Below are 25,323 nucleotides of genomic sequence, written 5' to 3'. Positions count from 1 at the left end.
GGTCAGGGACTGTCTTACCAGCCAGCTGGTGACAGTAATTCCTCCGCAACAGGGGCTCTTACAGCAGTCAGTGAAAGACGATACAGCCCCCAGAAGAAGGTGCTTCCTGCCTCAGGCCACCCACAGCTAAGAAGTCAGCTCCGAAGGAGAAGACTAATAACAAGCACCATAAGGCTGGTACAACCAACAACACACCATCAGCCTCACTGAGTAGAGGCCTACCAGGCTTCCATACTCACCGCATTGCGGAGGAAGTCCTTCAGGGTGCCCCCCTCAATGTACTCAGTGAGGAGATTCAGCTTCTTGTCCTTGTACAGTACACCAATGAACTTCAGGACATTGGGGTGATCCAGGCTGCGCATCACTTTCACCTGGAAGCAGAGACATCCCACCCCAAAGGAGAGAATGGAACAGGTCTGCACAGATCCGCTCGGTGTGACAAGCACTCCAATGCTGGAGGTCCCCTCCAGGGATCACAGAGTACACTCAAAACCCAACCTTAAGGCAGTCAAATTAACTGTTACCTCTTCATTTTCATGCCGTGCAATTAACCTGATCTTAGTCTTTAAGGAGAGCACCCTTGAGTCTGGCTTATTTTTAAGAGACAGGAGCTGCCCAGGGCAGCTATCTGGGTCTGTGCTGCGTGAGTCAGGGCCGGAATAGCAGCGTCAGGTGTTCAGGGAGCTGCCTTTAAGCTAAATCTGACTTCGAAAAACACGGTAGGCAGCCACCAAGAAAAGAGTTTAGCTTAAATACAGCAGGAGTCTTAAATATCTTACAGATACTGGCCCTCATAATTTGTATTTATGCACAACGCTCAAGGGATAAATCCTTTATGTATTGCACAGCTCAATTTGCCTCAGACTCAGGCTGCTTTTTATCATTGAAAAATTAATGAACTGGGAGCCGAATCTATGTCTATTGCTCAGAGTGAGTGAGTCACACTTCACTGCAGCAAACATTCAGCTCATGTCAGCTTTTTCCTCTGTGATGTTTCCCTCCTCAGCGCCTTGATTCCTGCCAGGTTGCTGGCATGATCACTCTCTCTCTGGAGAAGATGGAAGACAATTCCACCACACTACTGGCTCAGAAACTTTTGAAATCTTGCTCCTACCTCTGTCAAGAAAGTCTTCTGTGTTTCCTCATCACAGCGAATCAGCTCCTTCATCACCATCACCTTTCCTGTTGCTTTGTGGGTCACCTGGTGGAAACAGAAACCGCAACTACAGGCAAGGTTCAAGAATACACAGCTCCAATGCTCTGGCAACTCTTCTGAAAGAGAGGGTAACATTCCCCTCCAACCAGACAGGAATATAGATCGGAGAAAATTCAGAGCCCAGGAATCTGCAGAAAGCTGCATAAAATGTCTCATTTCAGAATTCAGCAAAAGATTCTGTACGTGAAACAGAAACTACCTAAAGCTGATATAGGATCGTACCAAGAGATCAACAGCATCCCAAGAACCAGAGCTGAAGTCTCCACTTCAGGTAGCACAGGGCTGAGCACGCATACAGGCTGTCAAAGCCTCTGAATGCATCGGTTCCGTGCTTGTGCATGCCTCAAGTTCCCTTACAGAAAGTACTTGCCCAGCGTGATGCTCACATTTTGTACACAGCACCTAACAACTACACTCTGTATCAGTGAAGGAATTAATGTTCACTTACAACAGAAACCAAACCAAACAATCCAAAACCACATTACTATGTGCTTTGGTTTTATGGGGACTCTGAAGCCCGATGCTTTCTGATGAGCTTATCACTCATGTGCAAGCAGCACCAGGATGCACAGGCTGTTCAGTTATGGTAGGAAGCAGTTACTTCACCATGCTCCTTGGGAGCAGTGTATTGCACCTGCAAGGAATGTCCCAGAATTGTGACAAATGCACAGAAATCCACCATAAACATCAGGTAATATATTTCCTGGCTCTCAACATGGAAAGCATTTCCAGTTCCTCAAGAGCTGTTTGCTTGTATCCAACTAGTTCCTGGCATTTTTTTTGTTCTAGAGGTTTCTTTTAACCAGCTCTGCCTTGCTTGCATGGGATACATGAGTAAGTAGAAAGGGTCCAAATTCTGATGAGCTTGTTTTCCTGGAAATCCTCTTCCTTTCAGTTGCTTAACTTGGACAGTTCATTCTCCCTAAGATCTCCAGGTAACTAAACTACTAACTCCTCTCTGGGAACAGAATGGAACTATTGAGACCAGATACAGTACTTGTTGCATCAAAACCAGTCAATCTGAAGCTCAAGAAAGGTGTCACTTTTTTGCCTCATACCCTTTAAAATAAAAACCCTTTCAGAAAACCTCCAGAACTGCAATCCAGAAGACAAGACCCAGTTATAATATTTAGGAAGCTTATGAGCTCTTGCAAACACTGTGGCATACTAGTTCTGTTTAGAACCATGGGACATAGCAAGCCTGATAAGTGGAATACAAACGCATGGAATAACACAACAGAAGCAAAAGTACAATATTCTTCTGCTCCCATCTGAAATCAAGCATCCATATACAAGTAGCGAGCCAGGGAACACTACACATTTCAGCCAGGGACATGAAAGCCAGGGACATCTAACACCCAAAGATAAAGGGAAGTGAAGAGACGAAGACAAGACAAGGCTAAGTGGAATTCTTAAGCTGACATACCAGAAAAACTGAAACAAGTGTCATCATGAAACTCCAAGAGGGCAATTTTAACTCCCAGAGCATGCACCAGAACAGGATGGCTATCATGTAATTTGAGCAGAAAATAAATGCCTTTGTGCCATTAACTGTGGGGACGCAGATGACAAAAGCATGCGAAAGAGGAAAGGTTCTGCTTACCTGGAACTGTTATTTCTCTATGAGCAGAGGAGAAGAGAAATATGCTCATTAGTATGGATCAAAAGTATTGGATTTGTAGTACTGGCTCACTACCTCCCATGGAAGCATGAGATGAGTATGGTGACTGGATGCCTGATGTTTATTCAGGTGTAAGGAAAGAAGTCCCATAACATGGTGAACAGCAATCCGAGCACCGAGGAGCTCACAGCACCTTAGTAAGGCAGAGGAAGCTGCCCCCTGATGCTGTCGGGGATGCCAGGACAGGAGCTGCTGAAGCACCCCCAGTCAAGATCAGAGAACTTAAATACAAGAGAACTGCTATTAATGAAGATTTTAGTTGTGAGAGTCATGAAAGACCTGACCACTACCACCACACTGACAAGCCATTTAGGCTCTGCTGGGGTTTCAGAGACAGTCACCACATCAGCCTGGCAAACCCCCAAGCATGCTACACTAAAGGTGGGTGAGAAATGCTGTACTGGGGAGTTGAATGCACCTCTTCATAAGATGCTCGTAAGAAAAAGTGTTGCTTGTTCCCCACTCTCCCCACCTCACCCAGGTGGTTGCTGTGACACCGGCACCCTGGAGCTCTAAACCTCACTCAGGAGATGAGTATGTATGGCCAAGGTTGACATTCCAAGGGGACAAAGTCAAAACCACCTGCAGCCAGAGACACTCACGGTCAGGGAATGAAACAGAGAAATGGATCTCACTGAGCAAACCAGGTGAGTTCCAAGACTGATTGCTATCAGCAGGGTGAAGGATCCTGAGATAAGCAAACATTGCTGTAATCAGCGTAAATGATGAATGTTTGGGGACCTCCCTCACCTTGATTGCTTGTCCAAAAAATCCTTTTCCCAGTACTTCGCCATGGATCAGGTCACAGGGCCGGAAGATTTGCTGGGAGCAGCTAGAAGAGGAACGTAGGGATTCAGAACGACTGATGTCACGGCTCAGAAGGAGTGGTTCCTTTGGAGAACTGGGGCCAGGAGACTTAGAAATGCTGTTACTTCGCCTGGAAAACAAAGGAGATGGGAAAATCAGGGAAGGTGGTAGGAAACTTTTGGTCCAGCATATCCCATCATTAGCTCCTAAGGGATCCATTTCTGGATGGGCTTTAGTGCTCTTCATATCTCAAAAGCCAGATGCTCTCTCAGCACTGGTGGAAGCTGTTTACAAACCTAGAGCAGCTTCCAAGCCAGAGCTGCATAACAACAACACATCTCCTACTCCTGCACTGTCAGAGGTGGGGCTCTGTGAACAGGAGGAGGAAGCTCTGAAGACACAGCACTTGCTATCTCTAAACAAAGGTTAAAACACTCATAAATGACTAAATGAGCGACTGAGTGCCCCAGTCTAGGATGACAAGATTCTTCCCAAGTCCCAGATCTCAGCCATATTCCCCCCCTTAAGGACACATTCTTCTCCAGCCATTTAAGGCTGGTAAAAATCTGACTTTTACATTTTCTAACTGTAAAACTTAATAGCTTTTCTATGTTAAAAGTTGAGCTCCTTTTTTTTATTAAGGAAAGTTTGCCATCCTGACAGGGAATGGAGAGAGAATCTAAAGCTCTCCAGTGGTTTATACCAAGGCTCATCTCAGAGATGAGTCATGTCTCTGCAGTCCTTTGCAATCGCAAGGCCTAGGCACAGGCAGCACAGGGCAAAGGCAAGCTAGGTCAGAGGCAGCGCCTCCAAGTCTGTACCTGAGGGAGCGCCGTCGGAGCGTTCCTTCCAGATTCTCCTTGATGTCCAGTGGAGAGAGGGAGCGTGGGGAAATGGGCGGCTTTATATGGGTGGGAAGTCGGGAGTCCAGACGAAGCCTGTCTAAGCGCTGTGAGACAGGGTCGTGCTCTATCAGCAGCTGAAGCGTCTGGCTTGTCTTGCGAATCAATTCCTCCACCTGAAAACAAACCAAAGGACAGGATGACGGTAGAAAGAAGGAACACAAATGACAGGAGATAGAGGAGACACAGCAGAATGCCTCTCAGGAATCAGAGTAGAGAGTTCAGTGAGATCACTCCATAGTTGTGGTTTAGTTGCGCACACCACAGCTGTCTACCAGACAAATCAAGCTAGCAACACAGAAGTTCCTTATGCTAGCCAAATCCTCTTCTTTCTGGTCAGCTACAAGTGACCTAATCAAAAAAGATGTGGACAGGCTGGAGAGGGCCCAGAGAAGGGGATAACACAACAAAGATGATCAAAGGACCGGGAAGCCTGCCACGTGAGGAAAGGCTGAGAGAATTGGGTTTGTTCAACCTTGAGAAGAGAAGGCTTAGGGGAAACCTTATCACCACGTTCCAGTATTTAAAGGGTGGCTACAGAGATGATGGAGACTCCCTTTTTACATGGAGCTACATAGAAAAAACAAGGGGTAATGGGTACAAGTTACTCCTGGGGAGATTCCAATTAGACACAAGGGGAAAATTGTTCACAATGAGAACAATCAGCCACTGGAATAATCTCCCCAGGGAAGTGGTGGATTCCCCAACAATGGACACTTTTAAGATTCGGCTGGACAGGGGCTGGGCCAGCTTGTCTAGATCATGCTTTTGCCAAGAAAGGTTGGACCAGATGATCCTTGAGGTCCCTTCCAACCTGGTATTCTATGAAACACTTTTTCTCTTCTATTTCTGAGAAGTGTTCAAAAACCACACAAGCTTCCATCCTGAACAGTGCTGCAAAAAACAGCTTTGCAAAAGATTTATCTGAGACATGTCTACTGTGCTCCTACTGTTCTCTTCAATACCAACCATAAATAAAACCCTTGCATAGTGAAAGTAATGGTGGTCTCGCTATACTCTTGCAGCATCACCTGATATCTGCATAAAGCATTTAATTGCAAATACAGACATGAAATACTTTTTTTGCAATGGGAAACTCATCCCTAGGATCAGCTGAACCTTCGTCTATTAGCAGTTGCCTCTGAAAGGATCTGGACAGTGGACTTCACTAGCAACACATGAACAGTCTTCACAGTCTCTCTGTCCTCTGAGATGTCACAGCCCTACACTTTTCTTATTACCTCCCTTCTACAAAATCAGAACTGCACCCTAATTGCACTTCCATCTGTTACATTTTCCTCTTCAGCCAGAAGGGGTAGCAAAGCTTGTCTTCATTTTTATTCCTACTGTCAGCATGAGTACTATGGGTGTACACACACTGGAGGTAGAGCAGGAGAACAGTGCTGAGAAGCAGAAAAGCTGTAGGAAGGCAGAGGAGAAGGAGGCTTCAGAACAGAACTCTACCCACCTCCTCCACCTGTAATGTACGAATAGGAGCTCCATTAATCTCCAGGATACGATCTGCAGGGTGGATGGCGTTTCGGACATCTGGGCTGATGTGCATCCTGTTAACTCTAAACATGGGAATTATAGTGTGTGGGAAGTCAGTTTAGCCAAAATTATAAAAAATATTTGATCTCTGATGCTTCCCTCATATTGGTATTCTGAAATAAAACAATGCTAATCTACCAACACAGGGAGGTACCATTAGACCAAGTGCTTAGGTCTGAGCTGGTTTGGGGAGAGCTCTTCATTTGCCCAATGGTAAAAATTGTTAGTCCATTACAATTCACCAAATGATTTGTGTTCAGTGAAGGACATAGCACTGAGAAATAAAGTTATCAATTAAGGTCGTCACAAGAGCGAAATGGAGACCGAACACAAATGGCTATTAGCCAACACGTCCCTGTTGTGCCAAGACAGATCCCCTTAGCAGTTAAAGCAACGGGCAGGACAGGAGCGCTGCAGAATTTTTACCAGCTCCCTCTGCACAGACAAGTACCTTGCACACAACCTTGTCATACTCACTCTTTCACCTGGACACCAGTGGCATAGCTGGAGCAGCCACCTTCAACAGACACAGAGAACCCCCTCTTGCCATCAGTAGCTGCTGGCATGGAGATGAGGGTCAGCGTGTAAGGCAGCTGCTCACGCAGAGACTCAGTGGAGTGTTTTTCTATCATCGGTGTCAGCACAATCTGGTTATGGCATTTTCCACTAAAAGAAGTGAAGAAAGTCATTATGGCAGTGTCCTGTGCCTGCCTGCCAAACTCACGCTTCTAAGTTCTCTTATTGACCATAAGCTATAGTTTTTAGTGCTTACACCATTCCTTCCTCCCTCCCTCCCTCGGCAGCTTCCTGGCATTCCTAGCATTCAGCTGAACCACGCTGAGCCAGCTAAACATGGCTTACACATACAGCAGGGACCAACTCTGGCAAGGCGGGCAGCTCAGTCTTACCAGTAGAGAGTGGAATGTTGCACCAGTGCGTAAGTGTCCCCATCCTCAATGATCACTTTGCAGCTCATACAAGCAAAGCACTCAGGGTGATACTTGTATTCGCCAGCCACCTACAGACAGAAAAGGGAGTAGCTTAGTAGGGCCAAAATCCACCAGCACATGCAGCTTTCCTCTCTAATTATCATGTTCGTTCAGATCTCAAAGTCAAGTAGCAGTTTTTTACTGGAGAGTTGTATTAGCCCATTCTACCTTTCCTGAACCCCATCATTTGCAAAACTTCTCCGAAACAAACATGTCAACATGCAAAGCAAAGCTTGTGTCCCAGGAACCTCTGCTATATTTGGCAGCTGCTCAACTATCAAAAATAGTTGATAGTCTGCTGCAGACTTGTAAACAAGATATTAAACCCTCCTGTTCAGTTGCTCTTGGCAAGATAACTAACGTTACGCCTGAATTAATAAAGCTGAAAGGGCTTTTTTTTTTTTTTTTGGCAGACAAGCAATGCAGAAATTCAGATACTTTACCAGCCAGCTGACAGAAAAAAAAAAGCGAGCTCAGACTGAAACAACAAAATACCTTTAAAGAATATTTTTATTCACTAATCTGTTTTTCTATTTTCCTTACAAGAACTTCCCTTATTGACAGTATTTTGCAAAGACTTCTGCAGGCAATGAGAAATTGTCTGCGCTTTTCTCAGTACTTCCCTTTGAGGTAGCAATCATATTACTGAGTATGATGCTGCTTTTATTTAGGCCCTAGAAAAATAATGGTTATGTTTAATTCTTGACAGTTTTAAAGGTTAAATATTTGCAAGGTTGTGGCAAGGAAGGGAACACTTAGGTAAGCCCCATGTTGTGCAGGCAGAGTTCAATGCTTCAAAGCAATTGGGGCTAACACCACTTCAAGACACCGTCAGCCAGAAAACCACTCTGGCCACAGTCCAGGTGGGACTTGGATGGCAACCTTCCCCAAAGCCAGAACCTGCTGCTTACCCTGAGCTGAGAGGTTTGACTTTGCAGTGCAGTGGAAAATCACCCCATGGAGACACTGAGGCACTGTGCTACAGAAACTGAACAGATGTCCCCTTAATTACCTTTCTACTTCTCATGCCTGTGCAGTTCAGCACCTTCTTTGTTCATATGCTTCAGATCCTCACAACTCCCTCCTTTAAGAGCTACCCCAGTTCTAGAAGATGCACACACAAGCCTCATTTCTAATCTCTGATTAGAGATTAGAGTAGTAAGGAGACTTCAGTTTATTTGGTTATCTGAATAGCTAGGGCAACTCCCAACCAAGTTTGAGGAGTTGGAGGTGGGCATGTCCTGCCTCCAGGCAGGAGTCCTTCAGAGTCTTACCATCACAGGTCCAGTCATCAGCAGAGAGCAGCCATGGCAAGATTCCCCAAACTTCCCCCAGTAGTCTTTGTGACAGTACAGCTTCCCATCTTTCTCATAGTACCAGTTAGTGAGGGGATCCTGACATTCAGAGCACCTTGAAGGAAACAAAGGAACAAAGTTCCAGTTGGCATCAAGTCACAAATCAATTAAAAAGATCCTCTCCTGCATGGAGAAAACATTCAGCAGCAGTTTACCACCAGCTCTTCTAGTTACAGATGTACTGAACAACTCCGTTTCCCAATGCTGTTTCAACTGAAAATTAGCACCAAAGCCAAGGTCTGTAAGCAGAAGTGGTATCGACCAATGCAAAGGAAAAGACAAGCTTCCAAAGGTTAAAACAAATCCCATCTATTTAGTAAAACACAACAGTAGGTTTATAAATTCTGCCTTAGAAATTTTGCTCCTCTGCTTGCTCCCTCTGCCCGGAGGCAAGCTTCCAGCTGCAGAGCTGCCCAGCACACAGACAGCTCTGCTATGTTTCTACTTAGTGTCTCTGTAGTATCACACCATCTTGTTTCACAGCAGCCATCTCCTCAGCCAGTTTAGGAAGGGGGACAGAAGGGCAGGATCCACTTCCCTATGCAACACAAAGCCAGTTTTGCACTGACATTTGTGGAAAGTCTTTCTATTCTTCTGTAAGTAGACCTCTCCCAAAAGGTCAACTGCAGTCCATTTGAGGGAGAGCTTTCAAAGCAGCTCATCCTTTGAGCTCCACATACTTACTGCATCCACCAATTAACTGTGATGTAAGTCCCCCATCTCTCCCCACCAATTGCTCTCCCTTTCCTCCTGCTGATGACAGCGCATGAGAAAAAAACCCCGCAAGCAACCAACCAAAAAAACCCCAAATGAAAATATTTAATTTAATGAAGGGAGTCTCAAAATCAATGAAGGGAGCATCAGTGTCAGCTCCCATTTCAACAAGGAACCATTATTAATCCTCTATCCACACCCCCCCAAGAAACGAATAAACAAACAAACAACTCCCCTCCCCCCCCAAAAAATCTAAGGAAAAAGATGCAGCAGTTCTATTGCAGCTACCATTTTAGCAAATCACAAGCAGAACCCCAATCTTCAGACTTCCTGAACACTAAATAATCCTGCCTCAGCAGGATGCACTGGGCAAGGGAGTTTAACTTCTGCAACGTGGAGGTGTGACTTAATGGAGAGATAAGGCACAGACAGCAGTTGCATCACTAAAGATTGTTCCATTAGCCCTGGGCAGCATGTTCTCAGACTTTAAAAGGAAAATTAGTCTGGTATTGGCCATTTCTGAGTGCAGAATCCAAGGTGGGTTAGTCACCAATAACTGGTTCAAAGAAACACCCCAAGGACCAGTGTTGTCAGTACAATGCTTTGCCAAAGGTGGAAGGAACAGCATCTTCTGCTCCTTACCCCAACAATTGTCTCAGTTACTACACTGGAGGGGAACCCATGGCACTGGGGTGGGGGCTTAGGTGGGCACGTGCCCTCCTGGACAACAGGGCTCTCTATAGCACCCAATGCATTGAATTCAGCTAGTGGCAGTGGAGGGACACTTTTTATGTGCTCCCAGGTCTAAGAGGACTACTGTTGACTTTACCTTTCACAAGTTTCCTGAAAGCTTATTTGTGCCAAAGACATTCCTTGTAAACTCCACCAGCTTGTAATGAGCGTGATGATATGCGAAGCTGGTCGTGCTCCAACATGGAGAGAGTTATTTGCTCCATCTCAAGAGACTGCAAAGGAACAAGGTGAAGCTGCTTGTAAGCAGCCTATGGTTTTAGGGGAAAGCACACCTCATGAGGTATTTAGTGCCGTACCCTACCCTCAGGAAAATTGCTCCTTCTGATGTATTTGGCTTTTATAGTGTTTGTTCTCCCAGCTGAGGAGCTCCAAATCCTTCCTTCCCTGCCTCAGCGATGGAAAAGAACTCCAGCACGTGCAACAGGCCCTGCCAATTTTGTCTGAGGCAGGGGGAGCAGTAACTTAACACTGCTATACATGGTACATGCATCGTTACAGCCTCAGCCTTGGGGCACTGTCATGGTTACACCCTGCTCATGGTATGCAAGAGACCTAGAGGGCATTGCAATGCATTTTGCCTTCAACCACTAGCCTTTGGCTTTCATTTCCCGTAAATACCCACGCTGAATGATCAAGTAGGTGAGTGGGAGGGAGAAAGAGCAAGTGGAGACTAACAGCAAAGATTTCTATCACCTTGTGGCAGGAACATCTGGCTCAGCATGGGCAAATCGGATCTCTCAGACTTCGCCGACTTCTGTGTGCATGCCTGTACCAGTGCATGCTCCAGGAGTGATTACATCTTCAAACAGGGAGCTGTGACCAGACCTGCACTTGGGATGCAGACAGCAATACTAGAGACTGCACCACCAGGACTTCAAGACGTGGCTTTCTGTCTAAGTTCTCTCCAAGCAGGTGGTTGGTTGATTTATTTATTTATTTATTTTTAAGCACAACACCTTCCCTTCCTCACCCCTCTTCAATTTAACCTTCAACCACTCCTTTTTCTCCCTAAGAAAATCTAAAATTTCTGCAAAAGCAACACAACTGCAATTCTGTTTAGATAGGCTCCAAAAGATAACACGCACTTGTCTTCCCTTTACCTTTCTGTATTTCTTCATGGTTCGATTCCAACCTTAGAGCATTTTGATTAGTTTGCTTCCATCCGGAAACAAGCACTGGTATCTAATTTGCAACACACCCATAGCAAAATGAAGGTGAGGGGGTGGAGCCAGCAAGCAGTCAGTTCTTTGCTATGCAATTAAACAAATCTGGGCAGGACAAGTTTGCAGCTTAAGGCTCAGAGCCCCACCCAGGGCAACCAGCCCCAGAGAGGCTGGATGCTGGTAATGCCTCCAACTGGCTACTTCGTTAATCAGTGCCAGCAAGAGGCCCATATTGCCAAGCAGCACGTTCTGTATTTACCATGCATTTTGTAACATAGAAAAACCTTTAGAGTTGCCAGGTGTGGAGAACTGGCTGACAGCACACAGGTATAGTTTCAAGACCTGTTTCAACTACCTTCACCCAAATGATAAAGGCATCACATGATTGTTCCACGTGACTCTCATGGAAGAGATATGTCAGAATTTTATCACAGAAGATACAAGAGTTACCACTCCTTCCTTTCCCTCCTCACTAGAGTGCGTGGCATTGCAGCATTGCCTTTGCCAGGGCTCACATCAGCTGAGACAGGAATACAATTACTTCTAGAGGTATTAAGCAAGCTAATCTTTGTCAGTTACCACAACCAAAAGAAAGGAAGATTTCGTGCTCCTCTGTCTTTTATAGATTAGAAACCGCTAATCTTCTCCTAGATGATTTGCTATTCTTATTACAGAGTAACAAAGCCTGGTAATCAAGTTTCTTGGAGGACTGGTAACAGCCATACTTGACACGTTTCCTCATGCTGCCCAGACACCATTTTCAGAGCTGCAGAACCCTGCTCTGATTATACAGTCCCATACATAATGATTCTTTGCTTCCCAGCCTTAGCTATAAAGAATAAATTAATCTGCCTCCCATAGCCATCCTCCAGGAACTCCAGGCAGCATCTGGGTGCAATGTTCAGCTTCAGCTGCTCTGTAGCAGAGCAGGTGCAGAAAGGGTTCACAAATCGCTGCTTGATGGCTACTTGGTGGTGGTGGGGGTGGGTAGGAGGATCAGGTCACAACAGGTAACCAGCCTGGTTTTCAGCGAGATGGGAGATTCAATTCATGTGGCATCTCTTTTACATCTAAATGAAAGCCAATACCTTCATGGAAGCAAAGACTTCCCTGGCACTAAAGAGACAGATCCCTTTGAGAAGGGCTCATTAATAAAATGCACCCCTCACACACACTGTCAGGCTAGATCAGTTAACGCTAGACAAGCTCGAAAGAGCTGTGGTTCCAATTCTGCAGGCAGAGTGGGGGAGAGGACAGTCACACAGACAGAAAGCTGCAGAATAAAATATAACCCCAGTCCGTAGGTAACCCAAAGGCTTCCCACCCAGATTTAGCAGAAGTGTGTGCACTGGCTACATAAGAGACACTAGACACGGAAGAACAGATGCTAGAAAACAGACTAAGTACTAGAAGACAGAATGTTTAAGCTCTGAAGATGCAAAACCGTTTCTACACACTTAGGAGAAGGTGTATCCGTGGCTTACCATGATGCACTACACATATTACAAATAATGAATGCCTGCTCACTTTCCTTCTTCTGAAAGCGGATGCTGTTTCAGAAAGTTGCCTAAAGCAGCTTAGCAATTGTGCAGCAGTATTTACTCCTATCCTAGACTGTTTTAACAAAAGGGTCCTTACTCCCAAATCAGTACAAAAGTGTTTGCAGGAACAGGATCAATAATGAGCAAATCCGAGAGGAGGGGATAGGAGGGAGACAATGAAACTGCAAGCTGTGCCTTTCCCCATGCATTCACCTTATCAGCACATCAGCGTCAGTCACCATCCTGGCTGTGTTCAGCCCCACTAACAGTTTTCACTACGGAGATGTAATGCAAATCAAAGCCTTATTCAGTAGCTATCGCCTTTCTCAAGCCTCATTTGTTCAACTGGACCAAGAATGGTTGTTAATGTAAACCAAAATATCACAGGAAAATAATCCTTTCCACCTAAGGGAAGTGTGCTGCTTGTCCCTAGTTACCTGCAAAGTACTTGATTTCTTTTCTCAAACAAGATTATGCACTGCCTCACTGCAGATTAAATCACCTTCTTGAACTCCCAAGAGCAGCACCTCACCTCACCCTGTGCTATGCCCAAGCACAAGTAGCTCTGGAGGAGCCATAAGCAGCAGCAGCCATAGTAATCTCATTCCTCTGGCAGAGGAACAAAGCCCAGGGTATGGGGTAAAGTGGCCTATGCAGTGTTGCTCTGAAGACAGCTGCTTGCCTGGGCTACACAGGCACTGCCTCACGACACAGGTGCCATCCCCTCGTACCAGAGAGCTGCAAAGAGACTGGTAGTAACAATCTTCCCCGTCGCCTCCTCAAAGCAAGACAGGATGCCAGTTTCAGGCCAGCTGTTCCCTGTACACAAGCACTGGACTTTATTCTTCACGCCTCACACACTAACTGCTTAGGATAGCATTGCAGGGGGGAAAAGGCCACTTTGGAGGTCCACTGCTAATCCTGCTCAAGACTTACCGAAAGGGATCCTTGGGAGCGAAGTAAGCTGGGGCAGACAAGTAACTTCCCATCTTCAACACTGGATAAACCGGCTCAGCCACAAACTTGTCCAACTGCCTCTGAACAGCTCTGTTCTGCCAACATGGCAGCAGCCAGTGCTCATTTAATCTTGCGCTGATTCAGATACTTCACCTCTCTTTGAAGCTGCCCAAGGAATGCCAGGTCTCTCGGCTGCTCATTCCTTTTCAGATTTTTCCTGGCTCCCATGGCTATAACCATCTTGTCCTGCACCCAGCAGCAGCGGCTCCCTTGGGAAGGACAGAATAACTGCTAGCCCGGCTAGTTGGACATGCTTCTGCAATAGTTCTTGCGAGCTCTGCTGCCTGCTAACTATTGTCAAGTTTTCCCTTCTCTGGTTCCACCCAAGGGTGGGAGAGGAGGAGGAGCCATTGCAGGAGGACAGCGTGTGGCTACAGAGCCTGAATAAGCTCTACTTCTTCACAAGGGGTGGGGCTTTGATCCAAAGAGGGGCTGCCTTAGTAAGTGCTGAAAGATAGCAGCTTTTGCCAAAGTAAGAGCCAAGTGCATAAACGCGGAACTACTCTTTGCAGCAGTGGCACATTCTGACAGAGAAGTCAAAGAAGGCAGAGTCCGACGAAGACAACTAGCCACATCTGCAAACACATCCAATTAACATTTACTACATACTTGCCTAAATCCCTCACAGTGAGTGGGGCTATACTACCTTCAGAGTACCTACAACCTGTTCATCCTCTCGCAGGAGGTAACTCACAGTGTGCTTCATCCAAGGAAAAATAACTTTCTTTCCAACACTGTTTTAACAGAGGTCCTTTCAATCCTTTAACCTAATCTTCATCTCCTGAATGGAAGCTGAGAGGCATAAACCAGCACTCTCTCCTGCTTCAGCACGTGTAGTTATATCACTTTGCTTGCTCTGAAGCCAAGCATGATCTCTAGTGACCTAATCAGCTAAAGCTGTTTGCAAGACACTCAGAAATGCAACAAACATAGGCTGCTGCACTGAGCCCTCCCATTTCTGTACAGTCAGCAAAGCCTGGCATGCCTGAACACAGCCTGAAAATCATGCTATGTTCCACAGGCAAGAGTGCTCAAATGTGCTTTTACTGGAGATGCTCGTCTCTGCTGGCATATTGTTCAAGGGACGCCTAGGGCTGGGACGAGGCAGTGCTGGCTGCAGATTTGACAGCTGCTGCTTGCTGTTGAAGCAAGCAGAAAGCCAGACAGCCTTTTAGGTTGGTTTTTCTTGGTTTAAATTTTTTTACTTTTAATAAGCAGTCACCTTTCTGGGGAAAAAAAAAAAAAATAAAAAAAAAATCATCATTTTCACCCATTCAGTGCAGTTGCTAGGCCTGGCTGTAGAAGTGCAGTGAAGCCTAGTGCTGCAGAGCCCGATGTGGTTGTCAGTTCCAGCACGGGTCTAATTCCTTCTGACATTTCACACAGCTCTACTGGAAGCAGTAACACGGTGAGTCTGTGTCTAGGAATGCGCTCTGGTCTCCCACATTCTCTATATGTTGCGTGCTGAAAATGGGCCAGCGCTCACAATCCAACGCTTCCCTGGCTATCAGCACCACCCCACAACGCAGACATACCTCCAGTGCATCCCAGAGCCCCTCCCCTGCCCAGTAACACCTACGGACAAAAGCTTTTCCCCACAATTCTGCTGCCAGGGGCTGAACTCCCTCCAAGGGGGATTCCACGTGACCTCATAAATCCCAACTCTTCAGACAATACCTTTGAAGATTTGATCCACAGATGTGATAAGCAGCCAGCTAGTCTGTGAATGAAGCCAGCAGATAAAGCCTAACTTCAAAGTAATAAAAACCACCCAGACAGCTAAGAAACTGGGAAGGGATTTTGTTTGAGACTTCCTTAAAGCCAAAGGACACATAGTCAAACGTCTATTTAAACAGGAAACATCTTATCAAAATGATTTTACTTCTGCAGCAAGCCCCAGCAGTAAGTTACTTTTTCCTACACAGAATTCTCGTTACTTCTTGCCTTGTTTATTGTCTCTGCGACCTATTTGAGAACACAATAGCTCTGATAAAAGGGCTCTGGAAAAGGTGTTAATGTGTTCATACATTCTAGATCTGAATTCCTGCCAGAATGACTGTACTTCAAAAATGCTGATAAACAGGTGTGTGTGGGGGGAACTTTTCTATGTAATTTTACTGATACCATCTCTGAGGGCCAAAATGCATGAAGCAAATTTCTTTTTCACCAACTGAAGTCAGATATCAGCATCTACCCTCTTGCAAATGCTGACAGCATTTCCACCACAAACACGTAGCCATCACAGGGTGTTGCTTTCCTTACTATGGTTTAGAATTGTAATTTTTGCCAGAAAGAAGCCTGACAAATATAACTAGCAAGTAAAAAAGAACAAATTAAAAACCTCAACAATGACTTAACATTATTGCAAATTGAGTTGCAGCCATTACAGTTTTATCCCCACAGAAATACATCACATAGCTATTGTGATATGCAAGTGATTAATATCTCAAAACAGCTGGGGTTAGGCTGCACATCTAGACACCCTCTTTGCCACCGAGTTCATGCTGTCCAGTAGCATGCCTACAGACAGATGTATTGCTCAGCATATCTACCAGCCCCAAGATACACAAATTTATCCTGGTACAGACAGGCACTTTGATATGTGTGGGACTGGTATAAGCTGGGGAAGAGGCATCTGTCTGATGCCTGAAGAGTCTGCAGCAAGTCTTTGTTTCAGCATGGGTGCAGCTTGGAGGCATTCCAAATACTTCAGTACAATCCCAACACCTCATCGTATTTCCAAGGCACTTAAATGTAACACGTGCTTTGCTGCTGTTGAAAGACAGAGTCAGCTCCTGACATCAGCTCCTGAAACTAATACTGTCTTGATATGCACGTACCTCTGAGTGAAAGCTCTTGCACACAGCTCTTGAGTAAACTAAACCGAACAGTGAAGCAAAGCTCATCTCCATCACTGCATCTTACTTCTAAGCAGCAGCAGAACTTCAGACCAACACAGTGATGCCTTGTCGGTATCCAACATCACTAAGCACATAATTAGGATGGAGACAGAATTTTTATCTCCACCATACTTGGCTAATGGCTGTAGACCTCCTGAATATGTGTAGGCTGAGAAGCAAACCAAAGAAATTCAACCAACTGAAATTTATAGATTATATATGGTTTTGGAAGGAGTTCTGACCTGTAAATGCAGCACATAACAGCAGTAAGACTGGCACTTACACCACTGCACCTTCACTCACTTCCTAACTTGCTGCTTTTGTCTGTGCAGACCGCTAAACTCCTCAGGGAAGGATCCTGTCTCACTCATGTGGAAAGCCTACCACATACTGGACTGTGTGAGTAATTCTAATTACCTTGATATAATAATGCTCCGATAACAATGCCCTAAAGGACAAGTCAACTAAAAAAAGTTCAGACTGGAATGCCCAACTCCTCCTTAAATATAAAGGGTTGTCATCAATGTCAGGTAGCCGATAGATTCCCCTGAGGAATGTGAGCTTCTACCTGCAAAGTGCTTCATCGTTCCTTTGGATTTTTAAACTCTTGAAGAGTCATGGTTGATCTGTGTACAAACAGGTGCTTAGCAACTATTTCTCCCTCAATCTGAGAGTGAGCCATTTCAATGCTGATAGAGGCACCCACAGAGAGACATTCCCGGGAGTCTGCAGGATTAGTGCAGAAGGGCTCTCACCTCTGAGGCCCTATCATTAGCTTTCTGTAACTGCCAGAAACTGGAGAAGACAGGGAAGAACAGGAGATTCTTGTCTTCCTGCTTTTACCATAATTCAGCTGTCTTTTGTTACTACTGATCTCTTCCCTGCTCTCAAATTCAGCTCCTGTGTGTATAAACTTGACTCTGTTCACAGCTGAAAAGCTAAAGGAAGATTCAAAGCATCAAACATCCCCACCTTTCAAATTCATCTTCATACACACCTTTGCTTACATCTTTATTTGTCAACATTTGTACATTTGAACTTCATATCCTGTCGATCTATTTGTCCTGTCGTCTGTGGGGAGGAAGCAGCTTTTGGAAAATGAAGGCCTGTGCCAAACAGTTTGAACCAACAGAAGTGATCCAAAGTTTAGGAAACACAGTCTATGAGAAAATACTAGATCCAGGGCTTCTTCAGTCTAGGAGAGACTGATGTGAGACAGGATTGCTGCCTTCAAACAGGAAAAGGTACATGAATAACAGAAGGGGGAAAAGCTTGTTTTCCACACCCATTGTGAACATGACTAGAAAAAATTGATTTAAATTGCAACAAGAGGTATTTCTGAAGATAGTAGACAGAAGCTTCTAACACTAAGGATAATTAAGTGCTAGTAGACATAGCCTGGGAGACCAAAAAACCTACAGTGATGGGAGATTGTTAGGTGACCAGTTTCTTGATCATTCTTAAGCCTTAGAAATTACTTGCTTCAAACGTAAGTTTGAAGTTTAGTAGATATCCCAAGAACACAGAAAACAGATTTAGAAAATACCCTCAGAAGTCATCCAGTTTATCCTGCAACACCCAAACCAGGTTTAACTATATACACTCTTAACACAAGTTTGCCCGGCTTGCCTTCCCTTGCCCCCAAATGTAAAACGAATCACAGTGATTCACTAAGTTTTGCTGAGCAACAAATATTTCTATAGCACACAAAATATGCTATTCAGTATAGAAAAATCACATCTTTGTAAGACAATCAAATCACTAGAGTTAGCAAATTAATAGTGGGTTCTCTTTCTGTTCAGCAGCCTGGAGCTTAGGGCATCCCCTCAATGCATGGATAGCTAAATCCAGTTCTGTTTTCTGACCATGGACAACTGTCACACTGCAGAGAGTGCACAACAGGCAGGTGACGACGGATTGTGGGAGGAATCTACTTCTAACCTTGTTCTGCTACTGAGAAACAGTCAGAAGGAGAATTTGTTTCAAATTCACTTCAGAATACCAGTAGCAGACAGAGCCAGGAGTTCTTCTGCACTCTGCCAAAACCGTTCCATTTTTTCAAAGTATTCATTTAGAGAAAACAGCCTTCTGGTGGTTACAACACTCCCTGTGTTTCAGTTTCTAGCTCCAGTAAAGGTTAACAGAACTTGAAATGGAGTAATGCATCAAAAAGAGTGCAAGCACCTGAACCCTGAACAATCTGTCAGGTGAGCTGATTTAACTCTAGGTAATAAGGCAATTTTTATTGTGATTTAAACAAAGAAATTTTGGTTTATTACTTTAGGTTTTTTTACAAGTGTAAACAGTTTCTTAATGATTTTAAGATTATTTAATTTTAGCCAGTATCTTTTACTGGAAAGTCAACTTACTGCTTACAATTACTTAAATATAATAATGTAATCCCCGATCAGTATGAAAAGATGTAACATATATCTAGCCAGATATCAAAAACTTTTTAGTCTTACAGTTGTCTATATTGTTAAGTTAGCATCAAACTATTCCACAATATGATTTAAAAATATATATATAGAAAGCCATGAGAATTTTTCCTGAGGTCAAGCTGCATTACATACGCATAAAAATCTGGGGTATTAAGCAAAAAGGAAATATTTGTCCAAACTGAATTAATAGTCACCTGAATAATGGTCACCATCACCTCCAGTGCTTTACACCTACTAATGAAAAATTTTAGATTCATATAAAATTTCTCCACTTTCCTTTCCTCTTCCAGAAAAAGGAAGATGAGCTTTTCCGCTCTTCAAACTCCTGATGATTTTTCAGCTTTTAATTAACTGGTTTTGGTATAAACTAAACAGTGTATTTTAAAATCTGTAACTGTAAAATCAGCAGTAATCCATCACCTTCAGTAACTTTTGTTGAAGACACACTGTGAACAGTTTTTCTTTGATTTGGTGGGTTTGGCTTTGTTTGAGATTTCTGCAGCAAGCCTGTGTTGCTTGGCTACTTAAATTAGATTTATTTTATAGACCATAGTAATATACATCCTCTGTTATTTCATGGTTAGGAAGGAACTGAACCTCAGCTGTCTTCCTTCCTAAAAAGTTCTTAAGCACCCTGCTACAGAAGGAATTCCTCACCATTTCCAATAATTTTCTTCATATGGATCCATTTTCTACCTGGATGTATTCAACAGGCTTGATCCAAATTCATGGTCTTCAAATAATCAAAACCGGATTTTTAACAAATACTGTGTCCTTAAGATTAAACCATGCGGCTATATCTGGGTCTTCTCATCCCATCCTACTCCAATTCAAATACGGACTATCCCTACAGAAAGAGGGAAGTGTCTTTTAACTTAATTCGTCTTAGTATCTGTGGGAAAAAAAAACAAAAAACAAAAAACGCAAAACACCAAAAATGGACATCAAAATACCAGGTATCAATACTTTATTCAAAGTCTAATTCAAAGTAGTAATAGGGAAAAAAGTTGGACTGAAAGCAGTAAGAACAGGTAAGAAAAGTTCTTCCAGTAATCCCCTTAGGTAAAAATGAATCTAGACCTAAGAAAAAGATACCTTGCCACTTCTCTCTTTTCCCTTTCTTGGTGCAATGTTTGAAGTTCTGTGCAGTGTTAAGTTCCAAATCCAGTGGAATTGTGTATCAGTGAAAAGCAATGACCTTTGAAAGTGTATGCTATCTCAACAGAATTCAAAGGCACAAAAGTACATTCAGAGTTAATTCACAACAGACATCGTGACAGAAACATCTAAGAAACTTCCTCAGCCAGATCCAACCCATCGGATTCAAGCCTAAGGACCAGGTGGCCAAAGAACAGTTTCAAATATCCAAGATACACGAATAGGGATTTGTTTTCCCTCCAGCCACACCAGAGAAAATACAGGTTTCAGAGACAAAGCTCCTGTACAGGCAGTTTGAGGAAGGAGGGAAGTGACAAAAAACTTAAATCCTCAGAGACATGCATGTACGTCAGCTACAGTCGGTGCCAAGCATGATCAGCAGCCTAGCCTGACCAAGAATAAACAGAGCTAACGAGCCTGGAGCAGTGCCAATCAGCATTAGAGAAATTATGTGCCAGGCCAGGGAGTCAGCTAATCCACAGGAAGACTGTAAAAAACACTCCACAAGAGCTGCCGGAACTCACAGCTACCAGCTGCCAAAGGCTCCTACCCTTAGAGGCTTTTTAAAGTTTGGCTTTGGGATATCAAGCACAAGACTGCTGCTCAGCATGGATTAGGGATAACAGAAGAAAAGGGGGAACAGAGTGCAAACTTGAAATTTGTTTTCATGTACAGTCCTACCCTGGAACTAGGAAAAAGGGAAGGGCAGCTTCCTTTACTGCAGGTTCCAATTGTTCATTCAGCATAGCAGTTTAGCTGGGTGCTAGAGCTAGCCAAAAGCACAGAACGTAAGAGAAGCACAGCAAATGCAAAAAGTAATTACACATCTCAGGAGAAAAGCTGGCATCTTCAATTGTATAAAACCAAAAAAACCAAGCCCCACCAAACTTCCATTATACAATATAAACTATGATATCAAATTCTCTGTAAAGTGTCCTAAGGGCAGGACTTGCCTCCAGCTCGGCCGTTATCTACCTCAACAGCCCCAGTAGCAAGAAGCACCAAGACATCTGCAAATCAAGACCCACAACAGAAATACATTCAAAGGCAAGAAGACGGAGTTACTAGCACACACAGCTTTGGCTACTGGCAGAATCTAGGAAGATCAACAACGGGATAGTAGTTCTTTAGGGAGAAGAGAAAACCAGGATTAAGACAAGCTGACTCAATATAGCTAAACATGAATACTCAAACCAATAGAAATACAAAAGACTGGGTTTTGTAGTGATATAAAGCTGTAATTGTGATTACCAACATGTCATTGTAACTAACAGCATTTTCCAAATCAACAAAGCTAGCACTACTTTGGCAGCATGATATGCCTTTTTTTTTTTTTTAATATACCAATAACCATAGTCCTCACTTCAAAAAAGTTGGGGTATTTTGTTGAGTGTTTTTTGTTTTTTAAACCAGGACAGTAGATGCCTATCTTGGCACAGCAAACATTCCTCCAAAGCCATGCTTTGGCTTCCTTTTCCCTCATTTGCTTTGACAGTATCCAAAACATTAGCCTCTCCAGATTAAAGCCAACACAGAAGCCAGCAGAAGCTGCAGGTACTCAACTCCTCTAAAAAATATAGGCCCCTTCAGAAATGTGATTCTGGAGCACGAAAACTGGACTGAGTATTCATGAAACACCAATGAGACACATTACAGGAAGAACAGCACATCAGAGATCTTTTTGCCCTTGCTGATAGCAACATTATCTGACAGATTTCATAAGTTTGTATGTCTTAATTTTCTGAAAAGGAGAGAAAGCAAAAGGCAAGATCTCCCTCCCCGATATCAGCAGTTTTCCCCAACACCCTGATATCTCCTTTGTACCTGCCACATACAGAAAAAGAAACAGGCTATCCAAATTGCCTGGGCACTACTTTGGAATGCAGCTGAAGACAAATATGCAACCCATGGCTTCTGCTACCACCAGTAAATCAGAGCTTTCATTTGTACTTTATCTGTATTCCTGTATGCGTTTGCGTCAGCATGGCAACACTTTGCCAGGCAGTGTCAGACTGCTGTTGGGACTGAAAGTCAGTTGCAGAGTGCTACTGCAAGCACCAAAGTACGGCCGCAAACAAGAGCATGTGATCGATCTCTCGCCGAGAGACCCCGGAACAGGCACAGAGATGACAGCAAGAACTCCCTGTTAATATTAGTACTTATCCACCAGTTTCCAAGTCAGTTGAACAACACAAGGAGAGTTTAACAGGCTAAAATTTTACCTACCGGAAACAGGAAATATGCCAAGCTTCATTAACAGTCTTGTAGAGACGCTGACCAGCAGCAATGCTGTCCCCGCATCCTAGACATCTCCAGACTTCTTCACCTGCATGCAGGAAAGAAGTGACATACAACAACCATTTTACATCAGAGAAAACAAGGATTGCTGCAACCCTAATAAAGAACAACCTTAAATTATATAAGTGACAGGAAAGCCTTCACACACTGAAAGTTAAGCCAATACCAGGCAGTCTGTAACCCCAGAGAGTGGAGTTCCCAAGCTGAACTCTGACATCTATATTTTGGTTTTCTCCAGATATAACATCACCATCTGCTCCTTCACATTCTGTAGAAGAAAGCAATATAACTTTTTACAGAAAACAGCTCCGTTACAACTATTCTAGTTTTCAGAGAAGAGATTTCCAGAAGGCAGATTAGTCTAGTGTAATAATTCCCACAGAGAACCAAGCTAGGCCAGGAAGCCATACTACTATTTTCCCCATGCCACTGTCTCGGCACATAATGTTTGCACTCATTTATATAATTAACTGGATTTCCCAGAACTGAAAGAAAGGAAAGGCAAACTTTATTCAGTAGAGAATAACTTGACTACCAGGAAGGAATTACACACTTGAATGAATATTCCTGTAAAGACTGTACAGCCAACACCACACTACTGTCAAGACTTTGGAAGAAGGGTTGATGCTACTAGTCTGTTGGCCTTTCAGAAAGCACTTATAATAGCTTCTGCTAGAACTACCATAAAGCCTCAGAGAGAGCCAGTTATTTAGATGCAGGCAAGCTGGAAAAATGATATGAAAACTTGCGCACAAAGAGCATTTGGCACACAGATAAATGGTATCCAAAATCCAAACAGCTGTGTGGGCATATTAAAGAAAGAGTCAAGGATCTGGATGAGTGCAGGATGGCACAAGAAACATGTCACATAGCTGGGCAGATGTCAAACCTGCTTCTTCCTGCTACCAAAAGTTTACTCGCAGTAAGGTTGCATAAGGAAAGAAGTGCACTTAGAGAAGGAAAACCACTAACCACGGACTTCCATTTTCCAAAGAACGTTAAAACTCAGTAGTTGCTCAGGCAAGTTGATACCAAGGTCAAGTTCCTTGAAGTTACACAAAACAGAAGCCATCAGCCTTCTATGCACTTTTGCCCCATTGTGTAGGTCAACGACAACGTTTAAAAATAACCAAGGTGAAGATCTCCTTGCACGTTTCACATAAACACTAATTCAGAGAAAAAACTTGTTGCTCAACCACAAGGAAGCACCACCCTCACCAGCAGGCTGACAGTACCCGTAAAGGTCTCCACACAGAGAATAGTGCTAGATAGGATTCATTCAAATGGGACACTTGGAATAAGTTGCTACTTCAGTTCCTAACTAAGCATAAGCTCCACAGCTGGGAGCCTGGCTGCACCCTCCTGCTGTCTGGAACACCAAGAACTGCACCTGACCTCAGAGCTGCACAACAGAGGAAGTGTTAGGAGAAACGCTGAGAAAAGCTTGCACTACCCATGTTCTTCTATAAAGCACACTGCTTTTCAGCACACCAAGCAGGCTTGGCAATAAAAGGCAAAGCCACGTGTGCCTGTCTCAAGGCACAGGCAGCCGCCACTCTCCTCTCCAAGCAGCGCAAGCCCTTGAAGTCAGCTGAACTTCTGGAGTTGCTGCCACTGCACAGACCAAAAAAGTCCGCAAACCAGCCACCCTGCAGCTCCATCTCCTCCTGTTTAGTGCCAAGAGCACAAGGTGCAAAGGTGAATACAGGCAGTGGATCCTATTTAAAGGAATTTAAAGACTCATGACTACAGCACTGCTGACTAAAAGCAACACATACTGTCCACAATAATCATACTCGAGCTCTACCCGTTAGCTTCTGAACTCCAGGTAGTAGTCACCTCAGATGTAGCTGCGGTGCTACATCTGTTTAAGTGTTCCCAGAAAGGCTGATTAGCTCACAAACGGAAATGAATAGTCCTATATTCAAGCGAAATTGCTTAAGTATCCCTGAGAAGTGACGGAAATGAAAAAAACAGTGCAGGAAATAGTGTGAAGGAAAAGCAAGCGGACATGATCAGTGTAGCAGGTCTGTCCAGTCCCCCAGGACAGGAGGAATGTTACAGAGGCGGCCTGCGGGGAAAAGCAGCAGCTCCTCCAGCAGCAGCGCCGGCGGGCACCGGGCAGCCCCCGCGGGGGGAAGGCGGCCCAGCCTCGGCGGGGAAGGCGGGACCTTGCGCACCGCGGGACACCACCAGCGACAGGGCGAGGGCGACCGGCCCCAGCAGGCAGCGGCGTTAACGGATGCCGTGCCCGGCAGCCAGCCGCCCTCGGGGCAGGAAGGCGCGGCGCAGCCCTGGAAGCCACCTCCATCTCCGCACCTCCCCGCGGAGCTCGCTGCGCCGGAGCCCGGGCACGGCCCCCCCCCGCGCCCCACACCTGCCACCCCGCCGATGGACGGACAGACCGACGCCCGCATAACGCCGCCCGGCCGGCGGAGAGCCACGGCCTCGCGTACGCGCCCCCGCCCCACTGTCACGGAGGGCGGGCGGCACCGGCGCGGCCCGGCCCGGCAGCCTCACCTGGCGGCCCCTCCATCCCGCGCCGGCCTCGCCGCCGCCCCGGGGCTCGCCCGCGCCTGACGTCAGCCTCTACGGAGCGCGCGGTAGGTCACTCCACACCTGGTCCGGGAGCGCGCTCCCGCGCGCGCGCCCCCCCCACCCCTCACCGCTATCGCAACGCCCCGCCTCGCCAGCAGCTCATCGCCCCGCCCTTTTCCTCGCCGCAGGCCAATCGGCGCTCCGCCCCCCTCGCAACCACCAGCCAATCGCCGCGCTACTCCGCGGCAACCCTCCCGCCCCTTCCGCGGCGAACACCAATGATGGTGCGGCCACGCCCC

General features: G+C 45.1%; 1 protein-coding gene across 1 annotated transcript in view; it reads right to left on the bottom strand.

The window, feature by feature from the left end:
• The window catches only part of LIMK2 (LIM domain kinase 2), a 32,582-nt gene extending 7,448 nt beyond the window's left edge, over positions 1-25,134 (bottom strand). The window contains exons 1-10 of the mRNA XM_074887761.1: positions 25,007-25,134; positions 22,415-22,514; positions 8,421-8,556; positions 7,066-7,175; positions 6,635-6,823; positions 6,075-6,180; positions 4,526-4,722; positions 3,648-3,834; positions 1,115-1,201; positions 240-371 (exon numbers count right to left, since the gene is read on the bottom strand). Of these exons, the coding sequence (XP_074743862.1) occupies positions 240-371; positions 1,115-1,201; positions 3,648-3,834; positions 4,526-4,722; positions 6,075-6,180; positions 6,635-6,823; positions 7,066-7,175; positions 8,421-8,556; positions 22,415-22,514; positions 25,007-25,022 (1,260 nt within the window). The 5' untranslated portion in view covers positions 25,023-25,134. The remainder of the gene's footprint in view (positions 1-239; positions 372-1,114; positions 1,202-3,647; positions 3,835-4,525; positions 4,723-6,074; positions 6,181-6,634; positions 6,824-7,065; positions 7,176-8,420; positions 8,557-22,414; positions 22,515-25,006) is intronic.
• Between the last annotated feature and the right edge of the window lie 189 nt (positions 25,135-25,323).

The sequence above is a fragment of the Strix uralensis genome, chromosome 17, assembly GCF_047716275.1.
Source record: "Strix uralensis isolate ZFMK-TIS-50842 chromosome 17, bStrUra1, whole genome shotgun sequence".
Classification (NCBI taxonomy): Eukaryota; Metazoa; Chordata; class Aves; order Strigiformes; family Strigidae; genus Strix; species Strix uralensis.
The sequence above is the reverse complement of the archived record's forward strand: the minus strand, read 5'-3'. Positions and strand labels throughout refer to the sequence as shown.